At 42.0% G+C, this 15,193-nt stretch overlaps 1 protein-coding gene across 1 annotated transcript in view; it reads right to left on the bottom strand.

Moving 5' to 3' along the window:
- Positions 1–15,193, bottom strand: part of ACSF2 (acyl-CoA synthetase family member 2) — a 1,184,899-nt gene that overhangs the window by 30,453 nt on the left and 1,139,253 nt on the right. The window contains exon 15 of the mRNA XM_069654880.1: positions 8,077–8,145. Within this exon, the coding sequence (XP_069510981.1) occupies positions 8,077–8,145 (69 nt within the window). The remainder of the gene's footprint in view (positions 1–8,076; positions 8,146–15,193) is intronic.

Here is a 15,193-nt window from a genome sequence, read left to right as displayed (position 1 = left end):
ACTAGTATAACCCTCCAGGAATGGTTTGAGCCTAACCTTTATATTCAGGTGACTAAATTAATTTGGCCAGCTGTAGACACTTCAAGTAGGGGCCAGATAGACCTGTGTAATGTATACTGGAGCCCCCTCTTTATTTCAACCAACAGATTTTTAAAGTCACTGGGAAGGGTCATAGACCACTGCTTGAAAGATCAATCTATTGCCTCAATTATTATCGGGGCTGATTTTAATGTCACCTGTACTGAGCTGGATACTGATTTTCCAGCCCAGATAAAGAACCCAGCTGAATCTAGATCTCGAGACCTAAAGTTTTTGGTGGACTAGAGTATTCTAATAATGCTCAACGGTGCTCCCCGGCAAATCCCACCTGGAGACGAAACACCCAACAGGCCATAAATTATATATTCGTCTCTGTGAACTGTCTTCATAAGCTAGTGGACATGTCGGTTAACTTTATCCAAACCAGCGACCATGCTCTGCAGGTCTCTGGTTGGCAGCTTGTGTCAAGACTATCAATCTTCTCATCTATTTCTTGCGTATCACTTTCTTCGAACACCCCCTCCTCCTCGCCTGCTTCTTCTGACGAACTGCCTTGACTTTGTTCCTTCTTTCTTCGGTCTCTTCTTTTCTTTTTGAAGAGGTATGGTCTTCCCCGGAGGGAAGCCACAATGATGCCTTCGTAAAGGAGGCAGCAAAGGACCCTGTTTCGAGAGAGCCCTTATAGAGGAAAAAGCCAAATTGGCAGAAAACTCTCGTGGAGTGTGGAAAGCAGCCTCTGAAAACCGGTGGGGTATGCAGGTAAGTGTTTTCTATAGTGGTCAGAAGCGTGGGCGGTTCCAACTTCCTGATCAGTTCTGAAAAGTTCTTTACAGGTAATTTGGATCGGAGGACAACTCCAAGTTCTCCAAAGTGGAAGCAGACAGGGCGCCGTGGAGTCCGGAGCCACAGGTAAGCTGAATGCCGGAACGCAAAGGAGGTAAGCAAAGAAAGGAAAATAAAGGGCACCAGTAAAACGAAGAACCCGAACGGAGCAGAATAAGGGGAGAAAAAAAGAAGATTGCCGTAGAAAGCGGAAGCGAAAAGAAGGCAGGAATGGGTACGAGCGAAAATAGAAAGGCTGCGGATGAAACCCGGAAGGCCCAGGGAGCCATGAAACAGAAAGGTAGAAGAAAACGGGAAAGAAGGGCAGAACAAGGCTGAGAGCAAACACAAGCCTGGGAACCCAGAAGCGAAAGCGGTAGGGTTGCAATGCGAAGCGTTGCGGAAAGGGGCGTGGTTAAAAGGAAAAGTAAACAAACACAGACAAACAGCTAGAACGCTGCACCAGGAAATGAAAGAAAGAAACAGCACCACTCAATGGCAGAGAAACCACCAAGTACTCCATAGTCTCCATGAAGGCAGGCGCCTAACGCGCATGACAGTTTGGCCCGGAGTCGCCCCAGTGTGGTCGATATGAATCAAAGCTACAGGTGGCCCCAGAAAGAAATTGATTACGATGGGATGTCCAGAAATGAGAGAAATTTCACATTAGCTTGATCTCATTGTATAATAAAGCCTTGATGAATTGGGTTTGACCCAGGGGGGTGTATGTGGAGATAATGCAATTATTTACTACCAGTTCCGCTGATTCTACAAGAGTAGATTTTAATCATAAACATGTTTATGATACAAGAATAAAAATGCAAAAGCGTTTAATGAGAAGGGAAATTAGGAAACTGCAATATGGCTTTGTATCAGATAGATTTGGAAGATTAAACTTAGGTACAAATGTTGGTTGAGAGGCCAGAAAGTTGCCCAGTTACAATGGGACGCAGAGGCAGCAATGGCGTCTAAAAATACAGCCAAAAAATGGAGACTATTTAAAGTACAAGACATTCTTCAAATGGCACTGCAAAGGAATCCAATATCAAATGCATTATGGTAGCTCATTTCCAGCAATTGTTCCAGGATGAAGAGTATGAAAGAGAATGTAAAACTATATCTCCCTTTTGTAAATGGTCTTTGAAGAGTGATAAAGATGATGTTTTAGAAATAATAAATCGTATTAGTACCTCCAGAGCCCCTGGGCCGGACGGTCTGCCAAATGGCATGTTAAAAACAGGCAGAATTATGTGCAAATATTTTAATATGAATCTTTTAACAAATTTTAATCGCTCTCATGGACAGTAGCAATTGTTGTTCCCATCTTCAAAAAAGGGCGACTAATCATTACCAGCAAATTATCACCCTATAGCATTATTAGATCCAAAGGGCATGTTTTTGGGACATGCTACTTGCCAAATTGAATGAGTGGATTTTAGCTTAAAAGATATATGATTTTAATCAATCAGGTGTTGTGAAGGTAATAGGGACTTCTTTAAATGAATTGTTATTGTCCCTTTTTAAACAGAGCATTTCAATCTAAAATTCCCCTTGGCCTGACTTTTATTGATTTTAAATTGGCATTTGATAATGTCCCCCGAGGGGCTCTATGGAACAAGTTGAAATCTTGGGCTCGTCCGGATGAATTGTTGGAACTGATACAAGGTCTCTATACAAATACCTCGATTTGCATTCACCTTAATCAGCAAGGTGATTTATCTACTCCTATCCCAACTTTTAGAGGATTGAAGCAAAGCTGCCCCTTGTCTCCTGCCCCTTTTAATCTATTTATAGCAGATATTAACCTTTATTTGGAGAAAATCCATGCTTGGCCCCACGGGTGGCTAGTAGCACAGTCCAATGCAGATTACCGTGTATTGATAGAGCGGACTGCTATTGGGCTTCAATGCCAGTTGGATGCACTCTCGCAATATCTTCTACTCAATAGATTAAGAGAATTAACTAGAAGTACTTAGAAGGTGTATTTTGGAAGCACCTTCTGAACCTCCCAAAGAGTACTCCCATGCCATTAATTGGGTATGAATTGGGTCTGCTTTCATTGAGGGCAGTGGTTGGTTGGAAACAACTACCTTTCTTCAGGAAATGTCTGTTAGCAGATCCAACCTACTGATTTAGTAGAATAAAGGGAGTAATGTATATCAGCATAGATACACTAAGTTTGGAAGAAAGAATGTTTATTGATGAATGCTGACGCAGACATCTCTACAGATCTTTTGCTGTATAATGGTGGGAAAGCTAATTTTAAAATGTGGGTAGCAGACTGGCCGATGACTGAGTCTCTTAGTAAAAAGTATACAATATTTGAAAACTTTGAATAGGAGACTAAAGCCATTAACGTCTTTCCGAAGTATATGCATAAATTGCCTAGTGCCAAATGTAGAAATATCTTTCCAACCTTAGTGTGAGGAGGACCTATTAGATGAGAGGAGAGGGGAGAATGCATACACTAACTGTCTGACCATTGTAATCAGAAACATGTTGATGAAGGAGTCTGCTTCCTGGCCCCTACAAAGCCCTAACTGTGGGAATTCTTTTGAACGGAGTCTCAAAAGATTAACCAATGATTTTCCCCAGAAATGGAAGTTTTTGTAAAGTACTAGAAGGGAGAGCAAATAGATCTGAGGAACCTGACGATTCCTGGTCAAAGAGCCCTCTTGTAGCTTCAATTTCCCCACCAGATGAGGAGCAACTGGGTGTGTACTGTGCTGAATGCACCAACTGCAGATATCATTTGCAAGATAGCAAAGTTGAGGGAAAGGCCTGGTTAGTCAACAATGCAGTATTTCTATCTGTCACAATCAATCAGCATCCCTCAACTGAGCGAAGAAAGCCAGAACAATTGCCTTGTGCTTCAAGAAAAATATGCCCAAAGATAGTGTATCTATAGCTCCCCTCATATAATTCCACATCCTGTAATAGGTGAATTTACAGAGATAGGCGCATCCTGGTCCAGAAGAAAGCAGACATATATCAAGTTGTCCTTCATTAACCAGCAAAGGTTTCATATGATCGATTCCGAGGGCCAGTGACTCACCGAATGCACTTGCATTTCTTTCATATGCAGTCTTGCATATGGTAGCATGAGCATGCAAGAAGTTATTAAGCAAAAGACATTTTGAAATAAGATTGCAGCAACATGAGATGAAATGCAAATCTCCACATAGACTAAATCAATACCCTGAATCCTCGCCTGAAGAGGGAAGGCTCTGCATAGGCTGTGTTGCACATGAGCCCTACAAATTAATTCTGCTGGAAGGTTGGCAATGGTTGATTTTTTCCAACTGATTGACAGGCTCAGTGCATACATGAAAACCAACGTTGCCTGATGCTACTCGAAGCTGCCAGTGGCATATGTAGGGTTGTATGTGTATTCCCGATTTCTCAAGTTGACCGTCACTACTGTTATGCCCTCTTGTAGCTTCAATTTCCCCACCAGATGAGGAGCAACTGGGTGTGTACTGTGCTGAATGCACCAACTGCAGATATCATTTGCAAGATAGCAAAGTTGAGGGAAAGGCCTGGTTAGTCAACAATGCAGTATTTCTATCTGTCACAATCAATCAGCATCCCTCAACTGAGCGAAGAAAGCCAGAACAATTGCCTTGTGCTTCAAGAAAAATATGCCCAAAGATAGTGTATCTATAGCTCCCCTCATATAATTCCACATCCTGTAATAGGTGAATTTACAGAGATAGGCGCATCCTGGTCCAGAAGAAAGCAGACATATATCAAGTTGTCCTTCATTAACCAGCAAAGGTTTCATATGATCGATTCCGAGGGCCAGTGACTCACCGAATGCACTTGCATTTCTTTCATATGCAGTCTTGCATATGGTAGCATGAGCATGCAAGAAGTTATTAAGCAAAAGACATTTTGAAATAAGATTGCAGCAACATGAGATGAAATGCAAATCTCCACATAGACTAAATCAATACCCTGAATCCTCGCCTGAAGAGGGAAGGCTCTGCATAGGCTGTGTTGCACATGAGCCCTACAAATTAATTCTGCTGGAAGGTTGGCAATGGTTGATTTTTTCCAACTGATTGACAGGCTCAGTGCATACATGAAAACCAACGTTGCCTGATGCTACTCGAAGCTGCCAGTGGCATATGTAGGGTTGTATGTGTATTCCCGATTTCTCAAGTTGACCGTCACTACTGTTATGACCTTGGTGAAAACCCTAGAAGCAAAGCTCAAACCAAAGGGCAGGACTTTCAACTAAAACAAATGACTCTTCCTGGCGAAACAATGGAACCTACAATGTGCAGATCAGATCTTTGTGCGCATGTAAGAATCTTGATGTATGAATAAGCATCTTGTTGGCTTATCGCACATAGCCAATCTCCCAAGGAGGACTTGGGTGACCTTTGTCTCTTCTTTGGACATCCACTCGAAGAAGAGCCCTGTCTGTCCCTGTCGAGGTATGGGACTGACAACCTAACTTCTGAGTTAATGACAAAGAGGATTTAAGGGCAGGTCTTCTGATTACCAAACTTGGCTTCACTGCAAGTGTGTTAACATCTTCTAAGAAAATGTGTATTCAATGGAAGGATTAATAAGAATGATGCCATAGAAAGGTAATGCTCTGGTGTGTTGAAGCTGTGCAGCACCAAAGAAAGCTGCTCTCTTTCAGAGTTCTGTGCTCCAAGATGAAACCTTGAGACACTGAACTGTTTGGGGTACCAAGCATGCAGAGGCATGAGGAATGTGGAACTTTGAAAAATGACGAAACCACTATTCCCCGCTGAAAACTGATTTTGTCCATTCGGCACTGACAGAGCTGCTGCGGCGTTCAGAGGTGGCAGGATCAGGCCCAGCCAGAAACAATGCTGTAAGGAGAGGCAGCCCCCGAGGTGACAGTGATTTCACCCTCCACATCCTTGGCAGGGAACACAGCTCCTGGCACATGTCCACAGTACCAACCAGCACCTCCACTACACCAATGCCTATTAAGTAATTGGGTCACTGGCGGTCTGGAGCTGGTTAAGACAAGGCTTTATGTTTATTTTACTACTGTAGGCACATGAAGGTGGTACTTCATTTGCAGAATTTATGGAGAGGAGGAGCAGGAAAGACATGAATGATATTTTTCTGCTCTCGCTGTCATTTGACTAAAGGTGGTACAGCAGAGGCGGCCTTCCTAGGGTCTCCAGTTGCAGGCTATCTTGATTGAATCAGCATTTGCCTGCTGTAAATATACAGTACTATCTGAATAGACTTTTAACCCCATGCTTTGAAGGCTATTTCCTCTCTACCTGATTCTGTAAAAGAAGTTCAAGACGACGACTAGGGAACGGCCCTCAGCTAAGGTCGCTGAGCATTAAATCGATTGTGGAGGGGGATTGGAACCCATGGTAGATTTCCTATCTGGAGGGGCATAGAATGTAGCCTCAAGTCTTTTGTCACAAAGTGCAGGGCTTACCAGAACTCCTTAGCCTCCTGCAAACCACCCTGCTGCATGGGCTTGTGGACAACACTGCCACCAGAGCTTCTGTCCTTGATTGAACTGCATTTCCGCATCCTGAGTAGCTGGATCCACTGGCTGTCCTGCAGTTACATCAGATCAGCCCTTGTGTAATGAGTGGAGGATTGACAAGGTTGTTACGAAGGTTGTGGTGTTGATGGTGCAATGGGCAGAGGCTTGGGAGGCATCAGTGGCAGAGGTACACAGGTGAAAGATTAAGAGGCGAAGAGGACCCTAGGAGTAGCAGGCAGTGGCGGTGAAGGAGCAGAGGGAAGCTGCTGCATGGCGTCCCGGATGATATCCTTAAAAATGTTCTCATTGTGGAAGAAGTGAATAAACTGGAAATGCAATAAGCAGTGATGCTCCTGAGCCATATGAAGACTCTAGGACCTGGAAAAGGGAAATGCACTGGATGTCAAAGACTGGATGAGCTGTTCTGGCGAAGGAAGCGAAGTCTGTAAATCAATATAGTGGTGACCACTTAGTCAGGGAAATCCAGTCTCCCTTAATGATGGGGAGGACCACTCCACCATAGGCTTAAGCCCGGACAAAGTGGATGTCACCTCTACTTTGGACATTCAGTATGACAATGTCCAGAAAATTCTCTGAATCCTAAGAGAACAATAGTGCTGTGTCTAGTGGCTGTTTGACTGCTCCTGAATACAGGTTGTACACGCGGCTGCTAAGCTTTCTTCTGCAGTACTGCTTCTTTGCCATGTTCGAGGGAAGCTTTCACCCTTCTCATCTTGTTCAGTATGTGGGAAAAACAGGCAGTTTTGATAGTGTTTATTCAGTTATGTGTGTGAGATTAGCTTGCATCACCACTGTCCATCCTTTACCCTATTGAGGTACGCTTGTGCGGTTGCTCGTGATGTCATGTCTGTATCATGTAGGGAGGTTTTCACTGCTGCTACTAATGTTACACTATCCACAGTTTGACAGACGCCTGCCTTGCGGCTGCACATTTTGTTTCTGGGCTTTCACTGCTCTGCTATGGCTTTTCTGTATAGGAGAATGCCTTGTGGACTGCTTGGGGGATCTACCTGCCGAGGTCTATGCTTTTCCTCTCCTCTGTTTGAGAGAAGCTTGCATTGAGCTCAGTAAGTAGACACTTCTGGGTTGCACCTGTTGTGTAAGTGAGGGAAGCTTCCACTGCGTGTGTTTTGTCTGCGACCGAACCTCACATTAATGGTCACTGTTCAATAGTTGTGGGTTGTGTGTCACAGAGGTCTGTACTTCTGCGGTGTGAGCTGTGCTGAACATTGTGTGTGTGTGCGTGGAACATTTGCACTACTGCTGCACTGCATGCAACATACCTGTTTTTGGGTGAGGGAATCAAACTGGTGTCGGTTTTTAGACCTCTTAATTGGTGTCTGAAAGGAGATTGCACTGCTACTGGATGCATGGATCTTACTCTAAATGTAAAGAAAGCTTCGTAATCTTCCTTCACTGTGGTGTGGAAGGGAAGTTTGTGATGTGTGTTTGTCCGTGCTTTACCTGGTGGCTGTATTTGTGTGTGTGTGTGTAATTAGACTGTGCAGTACCAGTTTTATGCGTGTAGGAACCTTTAACTGCCACTGCCTACTATATGGTGTCAATTTTGTCAATTTTGTCAGTTTTAAAGTTGCTTGCATTGCTGCTGTTCCTGCTGCTGTTCCTGGAGTACCACAACCTGTGTTTTAAACCTCCCCTTGTTCATTTCTTTCATTCCCCTGCATGTACATTCTTACCTTTCCAGACACAGTGAGTGGAAACCCAGCAACGAACAGCACGTGTCGCGGGATCTTAAAATGTGCAATCTAGAAAACAGAAAATACCAGCTCAATAAAGGCCAGAACCTTGAGTAACACACAATACAAATCATCAGAGACACTTTATTCCGGTGACCAATACACATTAAAAGCATTATTTATTAAATAGAATACATTATTAATAAAAATTTAAAAGACAAGATAAAATGAACACAAAGGCATAAAATATTCCATATTAGTAATTGATGCGAGAATAACAGACCAGCGAGAGTTAAAATGGCTCTATGAACAGTTTGCGTCAAGTTTGCTGAAGATGAAACAATCTTAATCTTAGACCATGTCAATTCATAGAACTGTAATTCACAATCCGCCTCCCATTGTAATTCTGAAGACCATTTATAGATTGGAGGACTTTTATTTAATTTTTTATAGCAATTAAATTATTTGAATAAATAGATGTGCTCCATGTATGGAAGTCTGGTTGGATCCATAGTTAGTCTGTCCATACCCTCAGTATTTAAACTATCCAAACAGGCATTCATCTGATTAATATACTGATTAAATGCAACATTAGGGATAGAGAATTCTTCAAAGGTAAGTATATAAATTCCAGCAATAATTTGATTAATATATCTCACACCTTTGTTTAACCAAGATTTCTACAAAATGGATCTACCATTAATGGTTATATTTCTATTATACCTAAGAATGGAGACAAAGACTTTGACGGTCTATCTATACGAAAACATAGGATTTTTCTTAAATAAGAAAATGTCAAATAACTAGATTTAGAATAGAATAATCTTGATCGATGAAAAATATATATCATATCTTCAATATCATTCATATTTCACAATTACCTAATGTGAGGGGTCAGAAATGTGAGGCAGACAACTTGATAAAGGTTGTTCTTAAGATGCCATTTTATTAAATCAAAAGGTTGGATAAACGCCTCACTGTCCCCTACCGTGAAGAGGATTTCCTTGCCTATCAAAATAAACTAAAGGAAACACTCTAACAAAAGGACTCTGTGGCTCACTTGTACATACAACCAACTTATAAAAGGGATATATGGCAATTCAAATATAGCAGAAACAACTCTTCTTGTAACCAGGGTGAGATACTTTTCCCAGATTCAAAGCACGATTTTCAACCAAGAGTTCAACATTACGAAAGTTCCATTCTACAACAAAGTTCTGTTAACAATATTCTTCTAGCTCCAGAGTCTCTCACTTGGACTTCCCAACAGTTCAAAAGAAATAACTTTTTTTTTCTGCACTTGTATTAAAGAGATCCAGACAACTTCTTAGAAAACAAAGATACTTCCACAGTTCATCTTTAACAACAACAATGAATTCACAGTGGTTGGAAATAAAAAGAAAATGGTCTCTTCACAACAAAGAGTTCAACACATATTCTTCAAAGCTTTTAACCACACCACGCTACTTCAATGTCTTTTACCTGGTCCACTCACCTGCCAGCTCCACCACTACAAGATCCCTGCCCTGCTATAATCACCTGCCAGAACTAAAGACACTTCTAACACTACTACAAGTACTTCTATGGTCAAGTTTGCTTCATACAACTTTGTAAAGTCGTTTGACTTCCAACTACTTCAGTATTGACTACTTCTTTTGGCAAGACACGAAACACATTGGTGCTGTTTATTCCACACTTGTGATTGCCACAAGCAATGCAGGTTGTGCTCCTCCCCTTCTGAATGATTTCTATCAGAAGGGATGCTCTCCTGCCACTCTTGTGTTCCCAATAGTGCATCAACCAAATGCTGAAAATGGCTTTCTCCCACACTTGCTCTTCTTGGGCTTTGCCAATGCTTGTTTGGATCTTTTCCAATGATTACCCTCATCTCACTCTGGCCATAAGGTTCCCAATTAGCTTGTTTCTTTATTGCCCTCTCTTGGCTTTGGCAATGATGATTATTATTAGCTTATTTTAGTACGGCCCTCTTTTGGCTTTGGTAATACTGGTTCTTGTTAACTGGCTTTAGTATGCCCTTTCTGGACTTTGGCAATTGTTCATCCCTTTAGAAATATAACTGCAATCTTCGTGCCTGCTCCCACAGTTCTTCATCTGCCATTTTAGCTTCTTCGTATCAGTTCAGTATTTAAAGTTAGTACGCTTCTGCCCCCTTTAACTTCTTATCACAAGTTTGGTATTCCAAACTATTGTTTGAGGCTAGCAGACTATTACAGAGCATTCCAGGGTCATATAACAGAGGACTAACCGGGTGGTGCATACGCATCCGTTCGTTGTGCCTTCTGCTTCTTCCACTTTGCTCCACATGGTAAACTTCTTTTCTTTAGCTCCCGTGGCCCACGACAGTTGGTAGAGGAGCTTTCTTCGCTCCACAAACACTCTGGTGCTCGCCTGCCACCTACGCACGAATTACGCAGGGGAAAGCTTTTCCAACTCATGCTTCCCGCTGCGCCAGCTCTGCAGTCGGGGTCATCAAAATTAGAAAAGCTTTCCACAGCAGCGATTCCTGCTGCACACCCTCTGCATACAAAGCCTTTAGGTTTGGAGACTCTCAGGACCATCATCCGCTTTGGCAATAGAGGTGGCTATTCATCTCTGCTTTTCAGTTTCCTCTGCTGCCACTGAAGACACTCCACCTTATATCCCCCCTAATGGCCTGCACCTGAGCCTTTTATACGCACAAGACCCTCTCAGGTGTGGGTCCATTAGGATCACTGAATTGCACCTAGCAGTTTAGTGCCTCCATATCCCTCTTCCTCGTCCTAGTACTTTGGGGACTCAAGTCCCACAATGCCCAATGTGCAAATTACTTTTTTCTTTATGCATCTTGTTTTTAAATATTCTTATTGCACTTCTATTGTGAATTACGTTTTCAGGTAGAAATGTACAAGAAGTCGAAGATGATAATGTTCTGATTTCTATATTTAATGATCTTTTGTTTGCTACAAGAGTTCTTACTATTATTGATGTGGGCAACTTCATGAGGGGGAACTTTATGCCTAATAAATGAGTGATTAGAGTAAGTTTTGCAACCGTCAGACTGAATTGCTTTATAACAAGAAATCTCCCTCAAGACACCATCAATTTTAGCCACATACTAGAGCAGTTAATTAACCATGGTTGCCTAATGACATCAGGGTAAGTATAATTTGTTAAACCTTGCTTCCACAAAAAGGCTTTTTTTGAATTTTGAGAGACTTTAACATTGCACCTGTGCGTGATCATTACTTGATCAATCATGGATTATTTACATGTGACGCCACACGTGCATGCGGGTGATGACGTCATAGATATTTGCTGGTATATATAGTCGCAATTTTTCACATCAGAATAAGCTGCACTGAGAGAATGCATCTGTTCACTGCTGTTCTTCACCTCTACGGGACCACATTCACAAGTAAGTTACTCTTGACAATACAGACCTCACCTTTACCTGCAGGTCTTTTTTACTATTTTTACTTTAGTTTTTATGGTACACTATTCTAGGAATACTTACCCTTGCATTTTTAGATGTGCTGGGTCCTTCTTTTGACACAAATAAGACTGCAATCCCTCCTTAAATCACCTGAAAACACTGCAAACCTTCAGGAACTCAGATGGTAAGAATTTCAGGTCGCTTTGACACAAATTCTAACTCAGAAATCAATTTGAAATTTGAGTTTTGGTTATTGAAATCTAAAATCTTTTTCAGATGAATGAGAGTGTATTTCAAGATTGTATAACAGATTTGCAATATTGAACTGCTATTGGAACTACACTCAGACGCACTATGTGGACAACGTTGAAGGTCAGCCCATTTTTTGGCTTATTTTTACATAACTGGATGTTCTATAATCGACATGTCATTGATGTGAAAACAATTATGAACCAATACAAATTTTGACTATCCAGGATTAAAAGCCATGGTTTAAAATGTGAGGTAACCATCAAGATGATCAACATAGCATTTAGGCTGTAGACCTAAGGATGATTAAGCACTGGATTAGTCTTACTAAGAAAAATATTTGACCTGTTTGATCTTAATGATAAATGTTTTCCCAAGTAACAATGGTTATATATTTCAACAAAGGATGATATATTTATACAAACATTGGACTTATCAAGTTTTGTTTTCACTTTTTTGTTGATAGATTTGCGATTGCTCGCCCCTGATGAAGAGTTATACTTGAAACGCGTTCGGCTACATGTGTAATACATTTCTGTATTATTTGAAGTATTGAATGGTCATTTGAATCATTTGTTGGATTGTTTGTGTAGTCTGCAACAAATTGTTGATTGTTTAAAGACCCTTCATAAAACTGTATAAAATTATTTCTAAATTGTGAAGTAGTTAAGTAGGCACCTTGCATTCTGAATCCTTCTTTACCAATTTAGAATAACAGTTTGGCTCTCAGCCATAGACAGTGTGCAGGGAATGCGAGTTCCCTAAAAAGGAACTAATTGGTCTTCATTTGTTCACAACCTAGATGACAAGGTTGTAAGTTTCTCCCACGCACCTAGAAAAACATTGACAGTACACTTTAATTTCTGAAATCACAACTCTTGTGGGTTACCTTTTCTTGAAACTCTAGTTAGCTAGGTCTGCTTAGTGTCACCATAGGTTCTTCAAAGAAAACTCCATGGATTGGCATGAGGAATTTTTATTTAAAGAGATGTTTTACAGGAGGGGATAGTGGTTTCTTTACCCTGTTGCTTGCCACTTAACATATCTGTATTAAATCAGTATCTGTACCAAAACACTTCAATTATCACTTCAAACTAAAATCTGTGAAGGACTGAAACAGACTACGTCAATCACACTTATTTGAGGGCAGAATGGCTTATTAACAGAATAAAGTGAATGCCAATAGTAAACCATGGACGTAGTGATAAACAAATGAAACTATCCTGACGTGAGAAAGATTCATTCTCAGCTTTCTGAAACAACGCTAATGGTGCACAAATATCTCACATCATGTAGGCACAACCCCACAAGCCAAAGCGAATTTAGAAAAAATCCACCGTACAGGATCCTCACAGCCATTTCTGCCCTCATGTAAACTAAAAAAGATTTTAGTTACACTAAAGACATAGCAAGGTTAGACATCCCACTCAAATGTCACAGAGTTCCAGTGAATCACAGCCAGGATAGTTTGATTCCTGGTTCAGTTAGCTGCAGACCGCTCCTGCTCTGGTTCTAGTCTTCATAAGGCCGACCCAACATTTCCCCAGAAAGGATAACCACCATGATGATAAAGGCATGATGGGTAGGCTTTCCAAGGCATGAGAGGCAGATTCGATGGAAGTGCCCTTTAGACCAATGGGAAGTGTAGTTCTGGTGTACAATGTTCAACGGTGGACCCTCTCCGGGCTCCAGTACCAATCATCAGTGCATATGACCCTTTCTACTACCCTACTTCAGCACCCATTTTATCTCATGACTCTTTACCTTTCTGTATCGCATTCATACAGGGTCGGACTGGGCCATAGCATTGTCTCTGGCACCAATGGAAAAGTGGCCCACAGTTACAAATGGCAATGCATTCCTTTTGTGACACTGTTTGAATAGTAACCAAGAGGCGGCGGGTGCTTTTTTTGTGAAGGGCTGTGCAAATTTTGCATTTTCAAGAATATTTATTCAGTAACACTCGTCAACACTACTAGAAGCAGAGTGAATAAACTCATGAAAGCTGGCCCAAATTGGCCAAAACAGTGGCCCACTTTAACCAGAGAAACAGGCCCACAATAGCATTTTGTGTTTTTGGTTCGGCCCTGGGCCTATTGCCTTATAGGCCAGTCCGAGCCTGCATTCATCTGCTTAGTATTGGATGTTCCAGTCTTGGCATGGTCATTTCCCGGGCCACGCCTATAATATCAACAGCGACTGAATGTGTACACACACACACACACTCACACACACACGACGCGCATGTGCACCATGCCAATCTCTGCCTGAAATCAAGAGTGTCACAACGTTCCTGCTGTCCCCATGTGTTTCTACCCAGCCTGTGTGGTGCACACCATGGACCATGGTCACCGCCATGGGATCAACAGACAACGCGATACCATTGAAGTCATACAACTCTTTTTTTTTTAAAATATATGTTGTGTGTGGGGTAGGAGGTGGAGGGGTTGTGGGTAGAGGTGGGGTGAGCGGATGTGGGCTAGAGGAGGGCATTTAGGTGGAAAACAGATTCAGGAATATTGCATAAACGAAATGCAGAGGAATAAAGTGGCCAGGAAAAATAAACACAGAACCTTAAAAGTGTACAGTCATCTTTACTTTTGGTCATACAAAGCAAGTACTAGGCTTGACTGAGCCGCATGGGATGGGCTTAGGTAACACAATGAAAAGTCTGGGCCATCTCGGGTTCCTACTAGAACCATAGCCCACTGTCCTTCCCTCACTCTCTTGATTGGGTCTGCCTCCTTGGTGGGCAGTCAGTGACTCTGGGAATTGCAGTGTCCCAAAAAATCTCTTTCTTGTCTTTCCTGAGGAGGGGGCTGATGTTGTCATGGTCACTCATGTGTCCTCTTGGACTCTTGTAAGAGGTATACCCGACCTGGCTTCCGGGACCAGCTGCCAGGCAGCCAGCAGCTGGAGAGAGCCCAGGGAATAATCCGCTGTCTGCTCCTTATTGGATGTTCCCACTGCTCCAATAATCTGACCTGGTCTACATTCTATGGGCCTTACTTATAATTTTCCTCCACCACTTTATAAAGTTCCTTTTGGCCCAGGGTCTACGGGTCATCTACCCATCTCCTTTACTACCTCGCTGCTCTTGCTCTTTTCACCGCTTCGCAACGATTTCTCTTCCCCTCCTATTCCTCTCTACTTATTAATTCTTTAGTCTCTTGCTGTCCCCTTCTCCACTCGCTCTCCTGTTCTTTAATGCACACTCAGTGCACGATGTTTACAATCAGCTAATGCATTGAGTGTGTTCATTGGGAAGAATGGGGGATATTCTGTATCTGCTATTCTGACAATATATACTGCAAAAATGTGAGCGCTTATGTTATATGCAGTTGTGATATGGGGCCATAAATGTGTGAAGCGTTTAGTATAACTTGATGCAAAGATGCTGAGAAAACGTATGCGGCTGCCACAAAGGGCATCAAA

The sequence above is a fragment of the Ambystoma mexicanum genome, chromosome 3q (genome assembly GCF_040938575.1).
Source record: "Ambystoma mexicanum isolate Mex_15411 chromosome 3q, UKY_AmexF1_1, whole genome shotgun sequence".
NCBI classification, from domain to species: domain Eukaryota; kingdom Metazoa; phylum Chordata; class Amphibia; order Caudata; family Ambystomatidae; genus Ambystoma; species Ambystoma mexicanum.
The sequence above is the reverse complement of the archived record's forward strand: the minus strand, read 5'-3'. Positions and strand labels throughout refer to the sequence as shown.